Below are 20,782 nucleotides of genomic sequence, written 5' to 3' on the forward strand. Positions count from 1 at the left end.
AGAGCCAGCTGACAGACAGAGAGATTTAAACAAAGCGGATGAATATCGAAGCGAACGCTGTTGTCAGGAGACTATTACTGTAAAGATGTAATATAAACAGAATAGTAAACCCCCCCCCCCCTCCCCCCTCTCCTCTGTCTTATTTACTTTCCAGTTGCTATGCACGATATTAGCCCAGTCTATCACCGACAGAAAAAAAAAAACAAAAAAAAAAACCCACACAGAACCTCACCAGCCTCAGTACAATAAGACTTCATATTCCCTAAGGGGCAATTTAGGTAGCGGCACACACACACACACACAAAAAAAAAGGGGGAATTTGCTTTCCACTGAGATTCTCATCCTCTTCCCTTTCTCCTTCAGCAGCATTATCTCCTGTGTGACTAACTGTGTGTGTGTGTGTTTGTGTGTGTGATATAGAGGGAGGGGGGGAGAGAGAGAGGGGGGGGGGGGGGGGGGGGGGGGGGGGGGACTAAATCGGGATTAGATCCCCGCTAAAAGGACTGTTTGTTTTACAGCTGACGACCCCGGAGTTTAATCTGGTGCTTAGCTGCCTGCTCAATCTCTTTCTCCCCTCCTTCTTTTCCCTGCATCCTCTCATCCTCTCATCCTCCCTCTCTCTCTCTCTTTCTCTCTCTCTCTCTCTCGCTCAATCGTATCATCCTCTCGCAGCGAGTTACACCCCCCCACCCACCCACCCACCCCCCTCTCAACCGCCACCACCACCATCCTCTCCCTCCATCCCTTGTCATCCCCTTATTTCTCTCCTCTTTTTTTTTGTGTATAACGCCAGAAGAGGTTGCGCATAATTTACATTTAACTGGATCCATCAGGTTGTGTGTTATGCATACAATTAAATGGTGTTACATCAGACAGTGTGTGTGTGTGTGTGTGTGTGTGTGGGTGGGTGGGAAGGGGGGGTTGATAGTTTCAGGCCCTTACAATCTGTTACTGAGTGTCATACTGTGTGTATGTGCAACGTTTGGCCGTACAATGTGTGTGTGTTTACGTAGTGTTGGGTCAATCTGTGTGTGTGTGTGTGTGTGTGTCAGTGTGTGTGTGAGAGGGACAGGAGGACAATAGTGAGAGTGTATGTTAAACAGGATGATGGTATTGCAGCAGATGAGGGTCATGCTCCGGGTCTTACGGGTCAAATCCTGTTAGAAGTAAGAGGGGATCAAGGCTTTAGCCGGGCGCTGCCTTTTTTACTGCTGCAATACTCACTGACTCTGTGCAAGAGCAACTCAGAGTGTGTGTGTGTGTGGTGTGTGTGTGTGTGTGGCGGGATGGGGAGGGAGGGGGGGCATGTTAGAACCGCTTAGTTTAGTTTAGCTCAGTTACACATATAAACAATAAAACACAGAAAGAACAGAGGAACAAAAATGACAAATTGTGCAGGTGAGATAAAAAAAAAACCAAGAAGTACAAATTATCAGTAACACTTAACTTGAAGTGTGTGCCGATTATAAGCCCGATTACAAGCATAGGTAAACTTTTCTTACAACATAATAATCAGACCAAACATCATCAAACCAGAGCATTACATTCAATTTAATATCATGTCATTCATTGTATAATCACCCCCTTCATTTCTGGCTCATTGTGTTTATTGCAGTTTTTTGCTTTGACTCCATTTTCAAAGTTTCAAAGTGCAAAAACTCTTAATGCCAAAATTCTGCACTTTGAAATTTGGGCTCAAAACCACTTATAGCCTGCAAAATAAAAACAAGTTTGTCAAATTAGGCAGTGCAGCAAGCTAAAGGTTCATCCTACCATCGGAACATTTGATTTGTTCCTTGTTGAATTTTCATCATTGCTGCATTTTAAAATAAAATGTTCATTATCAAATCATGGCGTCAAACAAATATAATTCTCATCAAAACGGAGCATTTGCTAATATTTACATTACCCAAATAGCAATGAGCAAAAGGTTTCTCAGCTGTTATGAAGTACTTAGGAAATGATGTGCAGTAAGCGTTCCCCGTGATAACAAAATCCCTTTTCCCAGCACATATTGTACAAAGCAAACTGAATGCAATGTGTTCAAAAAGAAAGACTGCATGTGTTCAAAACACCACAATTTATATGCCAAATGAGATGAAATAGCTTCAATAAACGCACCTTATGGTGTCAATTTACTGTACATTCTCTGCAACAATTATAGTAATTATCAAGCGCTCACAATGTGTTTATACTATAGTTATGATGCTTTATAATGCCACATGAGCCACTTCAAATAAAGTGTTACCAATATATCTCACATCAAAGAAAAATGATCAAGATGGCAGAGACAAAACTGCAGTGGAGAACAGAAAGAGACGGCAAATCCCCCAAGGAGGAAAACGGTATAATACCAGCAAAACATATGAATGACAAGGAAATAAAATAAGTTTAAAATGGCCCTGAGGTGTTGGAATGAAATCATAGGGAAATGTGTGTGTGTGTGTGTGTGTGTCCAAACAGAGGGAAGGAGGGAGAGAGAGAGTGTGTGTTGTGTTACAGAGGGATGGCAAGCTAATGCCCTCTGAGCTGAATCCACTTAAAACCAGAAGGTTATGGGACCAATTGCTTCTGTCTTTCCCATTCCCCGCCGCTGCCTCTCGCCTCTCAGCTCTGCCCGGTTCCTCGGCTCTCTGGAGAGCTGTGGTTTCTGAAAGGTTTCTCCATGTCCTTAATCCCTCCATCTCTTTGTGTCCAGGCAAAAAATATATCCGCATGAAACTCAAGAGGCCGAGAGGGGCCGAGCCGTGTGAGAAAAGCAAGAGTTTCTCTCCAGCATTTGGAGGGGGGAAAAAAAATAGATTAAAATGAACGGTAGCACACGATAAAAACTAATTGGGATACTTTTTAAAGAACAGCAGAGAGTTTTACAGCGGTGGTTGCTGAAGTGGGGCGCTTGAGGTTCAAGAGAGTCCTCATGCAGCAACATGAGGAACGGTTTCATTTCACTGTAATTTAATTCACTAGAAAATATCCCAATTAAGAGAATTAATGACTTCTAATCATAGGCTTCACTCTCAGCACCATCATCTCCCCACCTACAGCGTAAACTGTTATACGATGCAGTAGTAAATTGATGACACAAATATATTAGTGTCTATGGCTCTAATGTGTGTCTATTTAAGGGAATGAAGACGTTTGCTAAGTCTTGTATTGACAAAACAATAAGACTTTTAGACTGGATCCTCTGTATATTTTAGAGATATTGAATGATGAACTTCGGGTAATGATTTTTCTTCCACAAAATGAGTTTAGTGTTTTTCAAATGTGAGTGTATGAGTCAGACGAGAGGTTGTTTTTGCATCTTTTGATGTCAAAAATAGCAAAAAGAACAACAATGTAGGGACAGGACGATATGAAATTCAATATATTGCAATAAAAAAGTGTGACAATCCGTATCGTGGGGCAGAAAAATGAATCGCAATATTAGCTCGATTTTATTCTGCTGTAGTAATCACAAATCACAATTTCACAAGCTCTCCATCTAAATTACATTATTTGCACTTTGTAATTACATTTTTAAATTGTTTACATTCTAGTGAGCCAATGACATCGCAAGAAAGATGTGTCTCAGAAATAAACATAATGCTGCACAGTCAGACTTTGTTGTCATTGAACTTTATGACATCATATCGTGATTGTATCAAATAGTGAACCACATATCTCGTATCGAATCGTATCGTGAGATAAGCAGATCGTCCCATCAGTCTGTCGTCTTTGAGAATGATGGTGAACTTGGAAATTATTGGGTGAAATGGACCAAATTCAATGAAACAATCGGATCCCGTGTATTGGTAAATGAACAGAAAACATGTCAACCGTTTTGTACATCATCATGTCTTTATTTGTGTGTAAACAAACTCTGAAAAGAGCATCAGCCAGGTTCTTGATTATTGGCGTTAACATGATCGATATTTTGTACAGTCATGAATAAAACATGATTAATACACTGCAAAAAAAAAAAAACATCCTGCTTTACAAGTCATTTCAACTCTTATTCAGTCCTGTAATCTTATTTTTCTGGATACAAATGGGAATCAAATCTACCAATGAGGTGAGACATTTTTACTTGTTTCCAATGCAGTTTCACTTGTTCAAAAAAAAAAAAAAAAAAACTTGAATAAAGTGACAATAACTTGAAAATGGCAGATCACTGTACTTCAAAAAAGAAAAAAAAAAGTCCATGGACCAATCTGGCGAAAAGTGAAATAATCTCTCCCCATCGGCAGACCGTTTTCATAAGTATTAGGCCTCAAGACAAATACGATTTTAGGACTTAATAAAAGACTGAATGAATTGTTAAAGCGGACTTTTTTTGCAGCGTATATAATAAATAACATACTTCCATAAGAACTATCGCTGTCTGCTACCTCAGTTCAGTCAAGCAAGGTAACCTCATCTCATCTCACCGGGTGTATGCAGTGTTTCTCACTATAAGGTGCTGGGTGTCTGCATGTCTGTGTGTGTGTGTGTGTGTGTATGTGTGAGTGAGAGAGAGAGAAAGAGAGAGAGAGAGTGTGTGTGTGTGTGTGAGAGAGAGAGAGTGTGTGTGTGAGTGAGACAGAGAGAGAGAGAGAGAAATGTCATCACTCCGGAATGTGATTAATGGTCGTAACATTTGAAATATGAGGATGTTGATGATGTGTGTGTTTGTATGCGTGTGTGTGTGTGTGTGTGTGTGTGTGTGTGTGTTGTGGTTAAGATTTGGACACGACCCAGTGTCCAGAGGCTTATTAGGTTAGTAGGTCATCAAATCATTAAATATGTAACAAGTGAAGAGTTGCAAAAATAACCCTCTTAAAAACGACAAATAAAACATCTCCAGCAATCACAGCAATAGTGTTAAGCACAGGAGTGCAACATAATTCGCTTAGTCATTTCCTTTACATCAACAACAAATATATTTACAATCCAACAAAAATACATAATTATAAAAAAAAAAAAAAAAAAACTGTTACCACATTCAGAACCACAGACAAGTCGCTATAGGAGTTACATTGAGTGAGTTTGAAAATGTAACATGTAGTGTTTGTATGTGTGTGTTTACTTCACTGACCTCTCCTATTCTCTGTCAGGTGCGCTTGTTATACATGCGAGCTTGCCAGAGTGGGCGGAGCTTTCCCCATTCGCAAGTATTCCACTGGCTTCAAGGTGAAAGCTCCACCCACCTGGGCTATCTAGAGGACGCACAACAAGCATCACCACCAGTAACAAAGCCCAGGACCAGCCTCCATCTTCAACGACACATGAAGACCTGCAGTACAGTTTGATCGACTTCTGCCTTATTTGGTCGACACTTTTATGAAAAGTGGATACATACAGACTTTGAGCATGGCCCCAGTGGGAATCAAACCCCTGGCAGTGTTAGTGCCTTGCTCTACACTTTCTGAGTGTTACGGCGCGTTCACACCAAGCATGTTTGGAACGGTTTATTCAAACTCTGGAGCGTTTACTTCTTTAGCTCGGTTCATTTGGCCAGGTGAGAACGATGCTTTTTGGAACTAGGGTGGCACCAAATAACCGAGACGCCCGAAAACGCGAGTCTCGGTGCTTTTCCGAACAAACTACGGTGCGGTTTGTTAGGAGTGAGAAGGCGATCCAACCAGCTACAGGAAACGACCCCAAAACGCAAGGGATTATGGGTATAAGGAGATGGATGTTGACGTCTGATAGCCAGCAGCTCCTCATACTATCAAAGCAAAATGAAGCGAAGGGCAAACCAAATAGAAAAAAGCAACAAAGTAAACGTTTCAGCTTTGGTTTGGACCAAAGAAGACAGACTGCAGGTGTGATCACACCCTCAGAGGAGGCTGATGCAGCGACCCTCCATGCAAAGTGGCAGATGCATCTCACTTTCTCACTCACCGAATCAACAAGGACAACAATGATGTGGAGAATCTGCTGTGTGCGTCTGTCCTTGAAGAGAGAGGCTGGGGTGCCTTTGACAAATTGGTTCCTGAGCTGTACAACTCCAAAAGAGCATCCTCCTTTTGTTGTGTGCCTGTATGCACTCATGTATGTATGTGTGTGTGTGTGTGTGCGTGTGTGTGTGTGTTGCAATCCTTCTCTCACAACTCTTTTTTTTTTTAAGGCTTCCAAGCTGCTTTGGATCAAAGTCAGTCCCAGGGGATAATTCAGCATAAATACCGAGTTTAAAAACATCATAGCCTACCTTCACATATTGCTGACTTCATTTTTCAGACACGTTTCAACACCTACTTGATCATTTGTTTTCAAAAAAAGGAGGCCAACGTCCCTCCAGCCACTCATCTTCTACTGGCATCAATTTGTTAGCTTCGTCTGACTTCATCACTGCTTTCACAAAATAGTTTGTTTCTCAGTTAATAATAAATGTTAAATGCCCAAATACTAAACCTAATGAAAAATTAGGATTGAAAAAGGGAGTGTTCCCCCAAAAAAACAAGGGCTTTATTATCATCTAAGACTTACTGCTGAGCCCTCGTCTTAGAAGTGGCTAGAGTGCAATGGATGTGCCACAGACTAAAGCAAGAATTTATAAACAGCGCGGGGGGGGGGTAGAGAGAAAGAAAGAGTGTTAAAAATGTTAAAATGAACCCCACACTGGCCACGAGATTAGAATAGATATATAGGCTATACGCATCATCATAATCATCGATAGATATGTAGCAGTCGCAGCCACCGCCTCGTTTGGTAGCCATCCAGTTTTAGAAACACATTTGGACTAAAAGGGCAAGGAGAGGAGGAGGAGGAGGAGGAGGAGGGGGAGAACTTGTTTTACTTTCTGGGATTGGATTTAAATAAATATTCTTTTTTGTTGTTTTGTTTTTTTTAAAGCCGTCTTTCCTCCTGCCTGGCGGGTCGGGAAGAAGGTGCGGTCGGGTCAGAAGGCGGAGGGAGGGTGGTGGTGGTGGTGGTGGTGGTGGTGGTGGGGTGGGGGTGGGGGGGGGGTCTATGTGAAGTTCTGGAGGGGCTGGCTGACCCTCATGCAGGCCCAGTAGAAGGCCCGGCCCAAGGTGAGCAGAACCAGGAGGAGCAGCGCGGCCCAGGAGGCGTAGATGCCCTGGTAGGTCTGAGCCTTCACCCACGTCCCGGCCTGCAGGGAGACACAGCGAGACGACGAGTTTCAGAGAAGAAGAAGAAGAAGAATGGGGAGCGCTGCTGGGATACACATAGGTTTAAAATCAATGATAGAAAGGTGCTCTTTGGTGGTGAGGTTACCAGTAGAATCAGTAGAGGCAGTAGATTCAAATGACCCTCTACTACTCAGGGTCATTTGAATCTACTGGTTCTTCTCTCATATATTTTGTTACTTACACTCCCTGATGAAGGCATGTGGCTGAAATACATCTGAGTTCTTCTTTACTGTTCAAGAGAACCACGCTATATCAATACAGCCATTTTTAATCTAAAGAAAGAATGCCTTGGTCTTTCTGCTTTTTTGGGCATGAAATGTTGCTCACAAAGCCTTTTAAAAAAAAAAAAAGGCATTGTAAGCACATTATGAGCGCAGTGTGGTTATTGTAATGATCACAAGTCAAGTCAGGTTAAATTGATTTACCACCACCCTTCAAATCAATATTTCACAACATGAACAACAAATCTCCAACAGCAAGAAGCTGGAGTGCTAACGCCGCAGTCACACCTGCATTCATGTTGTATGCATTTATTGTATAATGCGTTTACGTTGCTGCAAACGGTGCAGAATTTCACGCGAGGATCCTGCGGTTCGGACAGATTAAGATGAACAAGTGCGGTTATTGATTGTACTATTACAGCATAAATTTTCATTCCAACTTTAATGCCCTGATGGAATGTTTTCATCACGGCCGGCCAAAGCGCGGGCTAAAAAAAACATTTAGTTTAGTTTATGTATCTATAGTCAATGCATAGGAAGGATTAATCCGACCGAAACAGACTGATACAGCGCTGATGAATTCTCCCACTTCAAATGAACACATTTCCACGGGAAAGCAACACATTCAATGCATTAAGTGTGACCGAGGGGTACGAGTGGAAATTGTTATGCCATCAGGTATCAAGTGTGGAGCTGCTCAGTAGAGAATGGATTTGTAAAGATGGCAAAAGTGAGAACCAAGGGGGATTTTCTGGGAACATGGGAATATGATTTTCTGGTTCAGAACTCACAACACTACGACAGAATAAAGCTAATATGGGTATAAAAACTCAAACATTATCCAAACTCACTGACGCCAGGTTTTGGGGAGAGACTTATTCATGTTCAAAATATTAGTTGGACTGTCCTCAACCACAGGAATAACATGAATTCTTGTAATGAGTGGTGTTCTTCTTCTTTTTGACTCCCAGGGATTTACTTTATGATATAATCCCCCCTGGGTTATACAGATGATTAATGGTATCTACAATAAACCAAGCATGTTCACACCCAGGCTTTTCAAATACAAAAGGCTGGAGCTAGATAAGGTTTTGTGTATTACAGTTCGGGGTGTGTGTGGTCTGCCATGCCTACACTTCCACCCATATTTTGTTTCACTTCATTCCAGCGCTGTAGCCGCGCCAGGAGAAAAGTCTGGCAGATGCTGTTTATCAGAAAGCATTAAAAGAGAGCTGGAGGTGGGAGACAGTGCTGCTACCTAGCTATAAGGTAATCAACACAGTTCAGACTGGCCAAAAAAATTCACTCAAATGTGCTTACTAGAAATGTGGGCCCCAAACAGCCTCAAATGAGGTTTTTTTTCCTTCACTACTCCTGTAAATGATCTGTGAAGTTTTGATAATTCCCTCTGCTCTTAGGGGCAAAACATTTTCACCGGCACTTCTCAAGTAAGCTTATGGCGCCGAGCGGGGGACACACCATGACTCCACAAAGTTACAGCCGTTACGGTGATGAAATCTGCTTAACTACACATTTGAAAATCCCTGCTTTCCTTTTTTCTTAATTATCATGTCCTTAAAACACAGCGGGATAGGTTACTTGTCTCGGCCAGCTGCCTAGCAAAGTTACTGATGCAATGTATGTACGCCTCCACACCTCAACTGTCAAAACCCCCAGTGACTCCTATACTTTTTTGCTTAATTAAGACCACTTTTCATGATTTCAAGTTATGACATTTAACGCCACTGAACCAGCACTGTGTATAAACATCCAATGTCTGCAGCTTATATATGGAAAAGCACTCCCTCATCTTAAAGTACTGCATGTTGTCAGGCTTGTATGTGTTCAATGTGTTTTTATTATTCGATGCCATTTACATGACCTGCTCATCTTGCACCCTCTGCTGTTTACACACTACAGTGACTGTTCGGTTATTGTTATATGTTCGGTTATTGTTATGTGTTCGGTTATTGTTATGTGTCCATGCAGTAAAGCTATCCCATTCCATCATGCTGTACCAAAAGCATCCATTCCCTTTCTGTGACATGGGATCATAATTTTATGTGTGTGTGTGTGTTTGAAGTGGGGGAACAGCAGGTGTGCTGCTGTGTATTGTTTGGATCCTTGCACTCCTTTCACTTAGTACTCATTACCTATAATATTGCTGATACAATAATTTGAAGCTTATTCTACTGTTGCACTCCTTGCGAGACGTTTTAAATAAGAGCACCGGCTTAACACCTAAAATGTAAATTGAATGCATTGTGAGCCGGCGTTAGCTCGTACCCACAAGGAACAGAGAGGAAAAAAGAAACGAGGCAAAACAGAAAAGTCAAAACCAACGGGGAGTTATCTGTTCTCCAGCACTGCAGTGGGTGTAAAATTGCTATTGCAACCTGAACACTGCTTACAGTTAAACTAGGTTGTTCGTACTATATCTGACTGACAAATGGAGGCCTGTCACAGAGCGTCTGGAGAGCGGCTGCAAGGCGCCCGCTGCAGGAGTGACAACAAAAGCAGACACGGGAACCTTATTGCTTCCTCCTCCCTGAGAAAACAAAGCAAATGTTTTCCGTGCAATCGCAGGGCGTCGAAATTACACGGTAAAAAGGGGGAGGACAAGATCAAAAATGAGGAGGCAACAGTTTCACAATCCCTTGGCTCTCCGTCCAACAAAATGCTACCGTCTGCCTTGTAGCCGTTCATAACCTCGTTTCAATATTCCACAGCAGGCCTCTATTCATCTGGATGACAGTATGGTGGATGATGGTGTCCACTCACCATCAGCCCGGCGGTGGAGATGCTGAATAGCAAGCACAGTAGAAAACACCACAAGCTCCGCCTCCGGGGATACCTCTGACCAATGGAGGAGCTGCAGGACAAACGTAGGGGAAGAGTGAAGAAATTAACATTATTAGGAAATGAAATCAGCATTATACAACTGTATTATACGTTTGTGTGTGTGAGGATGCGATTACAACATCATACCACTCTGTGACACAATGATATAATCCTGTGTTTCTTTGAACTATTTAATACCTGGGGACTATCGTTATTTTATTATCTGTCCAACCCAAGCAAAGACAAAATTCTGCCCCAAAAACAAACTGTTGTGTAACAGTAACTGAGTAAACTCCCACAAACTGCGCGCGCCGAGTTAAGAAGCTTATCCTGACGTGATCATTTCACAAAGGAGCTAATGATACAGGAATGTGTTTTGCAGCACAGTTCAAAGAAAATCCAGAGGCACAAAACATGCATGGAGCAAAATCCCAGGGATCATAAACCTCATGATGTTACGAAACACATGTAAACACTCTGAGGCTGCGGGGGAAACAGCGGTTGTTGTGGCCTACAGTATTGGAGAGACTGTCATGAAAACCCGGAGGTCACAGGTTTGATTCCAAGCAAAAACCACTACATGTTCTGTCCTTGAGCGAGACCCTGAACCCACCACCTGCTCACTCTTTGCAAGTTTCTCTCAGTACAAGCGTCAGCTAAACGCCTAAAGATGTAAATGTAAACTGTAAACGTATTGGACAGTGAGAGCGGAGCGGTGTAATGGATGAATTGCTTATGGCTACTTACACTTTCCTGCAGTGTGGGCACCTGGCCAGTGTCCGGTCCGTGAACTCTGTCCACTGAAATTACAAAGAGAAACACATTCAGCCAATCACTAGGATACAGTATTTGTCAATTCATCACTCATGATGACAGAGCTTCAAGCTGGGAGATGAAGTGAATGTCACGTCCAGTATAATTCTGACAGACCTCTATTCTAATATACGGTGCCAACGTTTGTCGTAAAGGTCCAGTGCTATCAATTTTCAGAGCATTGATGAAAGCATGTAGCTGAAATGTTTGCTCTCTAGTTCGTTTGTACACATTTCTTTTTTCACTTGCACCTTTAAGTTGGGCACTTTTTTTGAACTACACTTTTTTGTCCTAGCCTTTTATTTGCAGTAGGGATGCACCGATCCGATACTGATATCGGATATCGGTCCGATACTGACTCAAATAGCTGGATCGGGTATCGGTGACAATGGGGCCGATCTATTCAATTAAATTCTATGTTTATGTCTACGTGCGCATACTACGTCATGCGTCAGCAGCGCGCCGGTAGACCCGGCCATTTGCCTTCGGTCCGTCCGGTGGCTCCTCCGGTCCAGCACATGGATGTATTAAACTAGGTCCAGCAGCTCCGGAGGATCCCGCCTGCCGCGCTCAGCGTCTCGCGCACTGAATTCTCGCTCATGGGGCGCGAGCCTCCCGCAGCTAGCATCCAGGCTAACAAGCTAACCTGGCGCCCAACCCTCATAACAGAGCCGGGGTCGGGGTGAGCTGACCGGGGGTCGGTGCTGATGCTCGGTAGTTAAAAACACACCTGCATGAATACTTTGTCTCGGTTATATGTTTAAACTCTCCCGGGTCACCGCGCGGCCGAGCAGGCTGCCATTTAACCTGCGAGGTAAAGTAGTTTTCCACCAATTATACAATCGGCGCGCCCAGCCAGACTCCATTCATAAATCCAAGGTTTAAGGGGACTCGGCTGTAGGTCAACGTTGTTTCCTGCCACAACACGATTTCAAGTGTTTTCCGTGTTCGTCAGGTACTGCTGCTCCATTCGGCCGACACATAGTCAGACTAACATACCTTGATTTTTTTTCTGAGGGCTGTTTCATAAAGCAAGATTACCAGTTAAGCCAGAGTTATTTCAGTAATTTAGGCTTATTCTGCATATTTTGAATGTTTTGTTTTTACCAAGTTTCTTGTTTATACTACTTGTGTGAATTGTGATTTAATTTATCAAGTTTGTTTGCACTAGTTTGTGACTTAATTGTGATTTAATGTTTACATTTTGTTCTCATTTGATGCAGTTGTATTGTTTTATACTGGAATTTTAATTCCTGACCAATTTGTTGCTGCATTTAAAAGGTTTACACTTGAATTGTAATTCCTGTTAATTTTGAAGATGTTTTACCAAGTTGCTGGAGCACGATTATTTATTATTTTAATAATAAATAACAATTGAGTACATTTACTGTATATCTATGTATTTATTTGTTACATTTTGTTTTACAAAGTTAGGAAAGCAATGTTAAAGTCAAGCCTGATGTTGCTTTACACATAAAAGAATGATCCCAGTCTCTTCCACACAGTGAGGCATAGCCTACAGTTTATTAATTAAACACTGGTATCGGATCGGTACTCGGTATCGGCCGATACCCAAAGCCCAGTTATCGGTATCGGTATCTGGACTGAAAAAGTCGGATCGGTGCATCCCTAATTTGCAGTGTGCAGAATTATTTTTCATCAAGTCATTTAACAAAGGACCTGTTAAAGTAAAGTTACCCAAATTATTATAACTATCAGCATTGTAGAAATTTGCCCTTGGAAAACCTCTCCCTCTGGTTGTCAACAGAATCAAACAGATTTAGAATTCCAGTCTACTTCCTGGTGTAAATGATGTCACCTACATCCAGGTTTTAATGAACGCTCTGATTGGTCGACAGTATGCATAGCTAATCAGGTGACAGTAGCCAGCCAGCTGCTTGCCAAACTAGCCAAAATCTGTGCCTCCATTGTTGCCAGGTGCTGAAGTTCCAACACTGGGTATTTGTTCCCCAAAAATAGAAATATTGGGCTGCAGTGGTTCGGCTCTCACTCAGTCCTACAAGCTTTGTACCGTCTAACCATCAAAAACTGAAAAAGAAAATGATGCTCATTGTGTTAGAAATCAACATCAAACTTTTCCTGACGGAGTTGAAATCTCTTCACTGGATCTTTAAAGTTTCCTACTTGGTTTTGAATGAGGAAGATTATGTCTTGCTTATTACTGTATCTGCTCATACCATAACCCTGAATGGAATGGGAATCTGCACTGACATGGCTGATGTTTGGACTAGGACTACATATCAGGTACTAGTAAGTCATTAAATTCGACTTGAAGATACTCAAATGTCTTTCTCCATTACAGAAGCCCTTGTTCAGACAGATTTGCTGCATAGAAACCATATAGTTAGAACTAAAATACAAACATCCCACCTCAACAACAGGTGCTGGACGGCACCCAAAAAATACGAAGAAGAAAAAATAGAGTGTTCTCTCAGGGTGTAAAAATTTATTCCCATCCTAACGTTGGGGTGTGATAAATTTGTAAACCTTGAGAGCAGCATACAGTGTGCGGTCTCTACATCCTTCTTGCTCAGATAGAAACACTCTGTATGGGAAACAGAGAGAACATTATCACTAGATCTGCGACAAAAAGGATCACTGCCACACCACCCAAGGCAAAGATTTGTATTTTCATACAGCCATCCTGTCTTTTCAGCAGGTAGGGGCGGCCTGACAGAATATTAAACGCCCTATACCATCTATCTCTATCAGTCTCTACACCTCTCCTCCTCTCTGTCTCTTCCTCTGCCGTCCTCCCCCTCTCTTTCACCGTCTTTACCTATCCCACACTTTCTTAAAAGTGCAATAATGACAATTTGTACTGTCCCATAGCACAAAATGACCATAGTATACTGTATCTGCGGGGGAGGGGGGGGGGGGGGGTGCCAGGGTTATTGCTCAATACCAGTGACTCAGAGATTTCATGCTTTCAAAAACTGACTTTCCAACTCGTACTTTTAGAACAAAAACTCCCCAGAGTTTCAAGGCATGGATTACCGTTTTTTTGCCATAACTATGAAACTAACACATAGACACTTCCAAATCCTAAAGGTATATTTGCAGGGTCAAACAAATCAATAGAACTTCAAATTTAAGTGAGAGGAATGATGTCTTTGGGTGTAACAGCAAGTCGGAGAATTGTTCAGCGTTGGCAGAGTGTTTGTGTTTTTGTTTGTTTTTTTAAAGCAGGGAGATGAACGGAGAAGGAGAGTCTCGTACCAGGAAGGTGTTGCTGCAGTGTCCGCAGGAGACCCGGGCCCCGGCGGGCTGGGGGTCAGGACTGGCCGGGCCGGGGTGGACTGGACCCAGGTTGATTATCCTCTTACTGGGAAGACACACACACAGAAATCAACCTTCTCATCAGTACCAGGTATTCACACAACAAGCAACACAAGATACAAATTCGCATAAGTCCATTCATTCTGTACGGCCAGAGAAACGTTGCCTGATATTGAGCGCAGTCGTCTCCTTAGCCGGTATGGAAAGGTGTGGAAATTTGTACTGAACAAGATTCCTTGTTTTTTCCTGAGGCATAAAATGTGCAAAAACTTCTAAACAAATGTTCTGGTTAAAGGGTAAATCACAGAATATTTTTGTTTGAGACATGAGGACATTTTTGGCACGTTGACATTTCATTTAGTATGAAAAATGCATTGTTCTCACCCATTTAATTCATCACAACATTGGCGAAACAATAAAGCATGCAAGCCACAATCAGCCTTCAGCCTTAATTTGTGACTTGCATTAGAAGTGACGGTCTGAGCGCAGGCATCTGCCGTTTGAAAGAGGAGTTAGGCATTTCCTTCAGATCTTGGTGACAAGAGATTTTGTGATGAGCACTTTAAAACAATACATGTTTACATAGTAGCGGAAAATGTACCAAAAAAAGACACTGCTAAAAATGTCGCTCTTGCACATTTTATGCCTTAGGCGTAAACAAGGAATCTTATCTTTCTTACCAATTATGTTAGGCTACATGAGCGTGATGTTCAGATGAGTTGCCAAAGCCCTGCAGTTTCAGTGACTGACAACGGCCTTATGTGTTTTACCATAAAAATCCCTATGCATTGCGCTCTCCTTGACCTGCTAAACTGCTGTAAGTGCTAAAAGAGTTCTGTGGCTTTTGCTTTAGCTATTTTCACGACAGACGGCAACTGAAACTTTGCCATCTTGTCTTTACACTTTCAGCAACCTTGTCACCGTTTTCCTTACGCACGGGAAAATCAAAACATTGCCACACAAATGATTCAGAACTCGATGGAACGTCTTCCAGTTTACTTTCACCTGTGTGTGTTTTTCGCTGTGCGTCACACAGCCTCGACCAGAACCTCTCTAATTGGCTTGAGTGCCAATTCTGCCCTCTGATGTTCAAACTGTGTGAATGAATTTGCAGAGAGTGCATTTGATTATAAGCTATTTGGCAGATATTTAGTGCATGATTATAGTAAATAAATGCTGTTGGACCTCGTGAAGTATTTATGTATTTTTTAGCTCCGAGGTGCAGATCGTGACGTTTTCTGTTTGGCAAAATTTCATCACACCTGTGCACAGTTCTCATTCCTGAATAAAACGGGGCTTAAAATAACATTCACAATGCAAACATAATACCAACAAGCCACAGAGACAGACAGCCCTCTCATAATACAGAAGGCATACGGTAGTAAAACACATGGTGTGGCGGTTTTAATGAGGCTGTTATTTCCTCATCCGGCTCCCTGAGAACTGCATGTAAACTGTGCTCAGGGCAGAGACTTAATTGAGGGACCGTCTGCTCCCATTGCACCTTGTTTCCTCCGCTTCACTTCTTTCTTTCTCACACACAGCACACTTTTCTTTCTCTCTCACAGTGACACACACACACACACACACACACACACACACACACAGAGAAAGAGTGTCTCACCAGTATGGCCGGGGACAGGCGATCCTCTGGGAAGTGACTTTGCAGATGAGCAGACAGTTGCAGGGGCAGCGAACGTACTTCTTCCCCGCTGGAGCATTCTTAATGGGCTGCAGAGGGAGACAGAGGCACACGGGAGGGGCAGATAGGCAGAGAACAGAACAGTGTATTAGAGGTGGAGTAGATAACAAGCCAATTATTCTCGATGGGCGAGAATTAAGCAATGCTAGTCAAGAGGGAGAGCTACTCGGTGAGATATTGGAAGTGGCGGTGCTGCAGTCGCAGGCGCCGGGCCAAAGGCCAGCATTACGGCACGGTGATCCGGTTGGCGCTCGGCGCTTCAGCGCGCCTAACGGGACGGGAGGGGTTTGTTGCAGTTCAGATGACTTAACAGACATAATTATACAGCCGATGTGGAATTTTAATATGTAAGCTGAGATTTGAACTGAAACACACACCAGGCGCTCACTCTGCGCAGCCAAAAGCATATTGATGGTAAGGAGGAAACGGGGCCAAGTGGAGGCCTTCTGCTGAGAAATATGATTTATACAACACTGCTTATAGCTGTAATATAGTATCATAATTGCAATATAGAAGGTTACTCCGAAATGTCTGCATGTGACGGACCCCCACATAGATGCACATTAGGCCACAGACCCCATTTGATAGGATTCTGTCCCATATTTGAGGATTTTTGTTGATTTATTATTGAAGTGTGTAATTGTCTACTCTGTAGGTAGGGAGATAATGGTGGGGAGTGAAACCCATGATTAGAAGTCATTCTTCTCTTCTCTAATTGGAGTCATTTCTAGTGAATTAAATTACTGTCAAATTAAAGCTGTGCTAGGGAAAATTTTAATGTCAAAATGCACCTGTCTTATCAGTCTAAAACACAAAGTGGGGCTGCGACAGAGAAGAGCCATCCATTACCCCTAATTGAAACCCTGTAGATTCACCTCATTTACTCAAATTAAATTCTGGTGTCATGGTCACTGCTTTGCCCACAGAAAGTGATGAATCGAAAGTTAAGAGCAAAATACAAACTCTTCACAGCAGTGAGCAGCGCTCTGTCCATAGAAAGCTGGACTCACCAACGTTAGATCTTTTCCCTCACTCTTCCCTTTGGTTTCCTTTGGTATGAAGCATCACAGACCGGCCGGGTTGGTAAACATGAGTGTGTTGTATGCAGTGAGCAGTACTGACAACATGCTGCATGATTTATGGGTATTGAAGTTCACATTTTTCAAACAGTTACCACTCACTGCCAGTTGGAGCTGCCAACATGCAAAGTCGTCTAGTTGAGCTTCAAACTATTCCTCAATTTTGCTAGGGACCCTCTGGACCCCCCTCAAGGACTCCTTGGGGTGCCCACACCCCACTGAGAACCCTTGACATAGATTATATTATAAAGAGTTGTCAACCAGCAGTTCTGCTTTGCATCCATGCACATTTCTTGTACCTATTCCTGAACGTATGTCTGCATATGAAACAGAACATATTTATGAGCTCATCTCTATATGAGGCTTCTTCCATCTGTAAATGCTAATGATGCGCATTTGCTCACCCAGGTTTATTTCTGTGTAAATGTTACCTCATCTGTATATTTTACAAAGCTGACGGCCAACAAGGCGCATCTGCATGCTCTGGATATATTTCTGTACATATTGCTGTTGTCGGTGTGAAAACCTTGTATCTCCAAAATTTCAACTTTTCAGCAACTAAGAAAACCAGCGTTATGTTTAGCTTGATGACCAAGCATTTTTGAGTTAATCGAAGTGGTTTTGAGACATTTCATAAACCCAAAGGTTGTAGAATTTTCTCAACCCATAGACGAGCATGAAATCCTTCAATTGACATTAAAGCATGAAAATCACCCAGACTGGCGTTATGAGGTTTTCAGCCGACAGAGACGGTATGTTCCCTCCATCTGTAAATATCTTACAATGCATGTTTGTACAGCTGGACACATTTGTGTGTTATTTATTTGCCCATCTGTACACCGATTTGAATAGCAAACGATGCAAACGTGCGGAACCGCTTCGATCTGTAAATCTGTCAATGATGACGCTGTATCTTTATTTATTTGCTGTATTACTTTCAGTATATTTGGTTGTTGACATTACATGCTGTATAATCTTCAGTACACTCCAACTGTCTTATTTTCATCTAGATCCTATTCTCTGGTGTTGCAACGGCCCAATTACCTCAAAGGGATGATTAAGGCTTCTTCTAATCTAATATAATCTGAACATGTGTTCATCTGATCAGAGGTGGGATAAAGTAAAAGTGCAGCTGTGTATCTGTATTTGTTATTGTGTCTACAGCACACCACACTGGACCATTTACCTTCTTGTGTTAAAGATGCTACATGGAGCACTTTTAAACATCAACATATATCACTGTCACATTAATTGTGATACCTTGGTATAATTGAAAAATAAACATAACATTAACAAATGAGACCATGGTCGAGACGATTGGTAGGCTCTGTCTCATACCAGTGGTGTTGTTAATGCTAATGTCCCCTCAAAATTAAGACCAGATTTCCCATAAACACTGTTGCTTCCTATCACAAAAGATGATGTTGCTGCTTGTCCCCCCTCCTCCCTCTCCCCGGTTTCACTCTGTGTGTGTTTGCTTTCTCTTTCACTTTTCAAATGAGGTTAAACATGTTGAAAGTGATTTTTCCATCAGCCTTCTCTCCTTCCACTATCTCCCATTGCCAGAAACTCTGAAAGCTTTAGCTCCCTTTATCGCTGAAACAACAGCACCCTCTTCCTGTTTTGTGCCGTAAAGCAATCCAGCAGATTTCCAGCAAAATCCAACCCGGTGGCACACAATGTAAATGTGTAATAATTTATTGATGTTAAAATGCTACACCTTCAATAGAAGACACTGGACGCCTAAGTGTATGTGCAAGCGTGTGTTACAACCGGGTATACACACAGATCCTGTATATGTGCGTGTTTGTTACACGTGGGTGCATTTACAGATTCCTTCAGGTACCTACCGTAGCTTCATTGCAGACCCCGCACTTTACCACGTGCTGGTGGATCTTGCCCTCCACGGAGATCAGGCTCTGACACACCCTGCAGCTGATGACGGGTGCGCTGCCGCTCTCTGGGGAGGTGAGAGGGGAGTAGGGCGGAGGGTCCTCCCCTAGGAGCACCGAGGGCTGGGTGGGGCTGGGGAACGGAGGGAAGCCTGGACAGGGAGGAACACAAGGCGGGGTAAGGATGATGAAGACAAAGTAATGAGACCAACGACCTATGAATGGATTCTTGAGGGAGCGGAGTCACGAGAGTTGCACACTGGGCCGCAAAAGGCTCAATTCCCATGACAAGTAACCTCTTAAGTTACGATTAACAAGATAATGAGATTTGGTCTCGAGTTCAACTGAAAGGAGCTTTATAAAAAACACAGTACTGGAATGCAGAGCGGGGCCTATTTCAATGAATGACAGTGTATATGTGTTAGAGAGAGAGAGGGAGACAGACAGACAGACAGAGAGACAGACAGACAGACAGACAGACAGACAGACAGACAGAGAGACAGAGAGACAGACAGACAGACAGACAGACAGACAGAGAGACAGAGTGAGTGACTAGAAGGGACAGAATAATATGAAGCAATCTCATGCAACATACCACCTGTTCTGAACAAGGCATTTCTACCAAGCAGCAAGACAAAGTGTTTAGAGCAGTTACTGGGAGCAAAACAGTAATTAGAAGCCACATCTCATGCCTTTTCTATTAATGTATTTGGCACTACAGTCCCTCCCTATCTGAGCTGTCATTGGTCGCAGGCTATCTTGCAGCATTCCTCAGGAACTCCCGTAATGGCTGTATCAAATGCCAATCAAATCAGGTGTTCCTCGGTTGCTAGCTAAGCGGTTGTTATCTAGCTAGCGAGTACAGTAGGCGTCATACAGCTGCCCATTGAAATGCATGCAACTTTTCACGTTTAGGACTGTCAATAAAATGTATTTAATGATATCAAAGATGCGCTGCAAACCTGGAGCATCACGAAAGTGGCTAACCGGTACGCTTTAGCTTAGTAGCTAGCTAACTAATAATGCCTAACGGTATCTAGGTTAGGTTAGCTAGCACAACCATCTTCCCCCTCTGCCTCGGTTCCACATCATGTCCACAATAAACATACTTCACCCCCTGCAGATATTAAAGAGAAATACTCTGTATCGGAGGCTTGTGCCATGTCCTGCACAAACACAGAAACGACAGGCCGATTCTTTGTCACTGTCACAGCTGAGCTAGCAAGCTAGCCGGGATGCCCAGTCAGTGGAGGCTAGGCTAGGCTAGGCTAACGTGAGGCTGGAGTCGGGTGGAGGAGAGAGCACCATGGATACTCACTTTGTGGTTTGTTGGGCACACCGTAGGGCGCTGCACCGGGAGACACCCCGCCGTTACCGCTGCCAAGAGCACCATCTCCCAGATCTGATAGTAACGGGGACCTCTCGCCGTCCGCCATACCGAGAGCAAGGCGTGGGGGGGAGTGGGACCGTGAATGCCGACCGATACGGTGTTGTATTGTTGTGTCGGAAATGCAGGCGTCACATGATCACACCACCGCTGCTGCGGTAACGATGCACGGAGGTGTGGCACTACACTCCGAGGAGACTTCTGATACAGTCGATAGGTGTTACTGAACATGGACTACATGTCAATAACATGGTAGTGAATCTAAATTGCATGTGAGTTATGTTGGCATTTTTTTGCCAACAATGAGGAATCGATTCAACTTTACAGTGAGTGGGAAATTTTATTTTGTCTATTTTTGTGTATACAATTTCCAGTGAAATTTCCAGAAATCAGCATCAGTTTGATACTAATTATTAAGTGTATTATGAATAT

The 20,782-nt window shown here is 42.9% G+C and overlaps 1 protein-coding gene across 1 annotated transcript; it reads right to left on the reverse strand.

Annotated features, from left to right (window-relative positions):
- Positions 1-6,931: 6,931 nt before the first annotated feature.
- On the reverse strand, positions 6,932-20,399 carry pip4p1a (phosphatidylinositol-4,5-bisphosphate 4-phosphatase 1a). The gene is made up of 7 exons (XM_071906576.2): positions 20,282-20,399; positions 18,922-19,115; positions 15,915-16,021; positions 14,231-14,336; positions 10,925-10,977; positions 10,118-10,208; positions 6,932-7,075 (listed from the first exon to the last, which is right to left on the reverse strand). Exons 1-7 carry the CDS (start codon positions 20,397-20,399, stop codon positions 6,932-6,934), a joined length of 813 nt encoding a protein of 270 aa, XP_071762677.1.
- Positions 20,400-20,782: the final 383 nt, after the last annotated feature.

The sequence above is a fragment of the Centroberyx gerrardi genome, chromosome 13 (assembly GCF_048128805.1).
Source record: "Centroberyx gerrardi isolate f3 chromosome 13, fCenGer3.hap1.cur.20231027, whole genome shotgun sequence".
Classification (NCBI taxonomy): Eukaryota; Metazoa; Chordata; class Actinopteri; order Beryciformes; family Berycidae; genus Centroberyx; species Centroberyx gerrardi.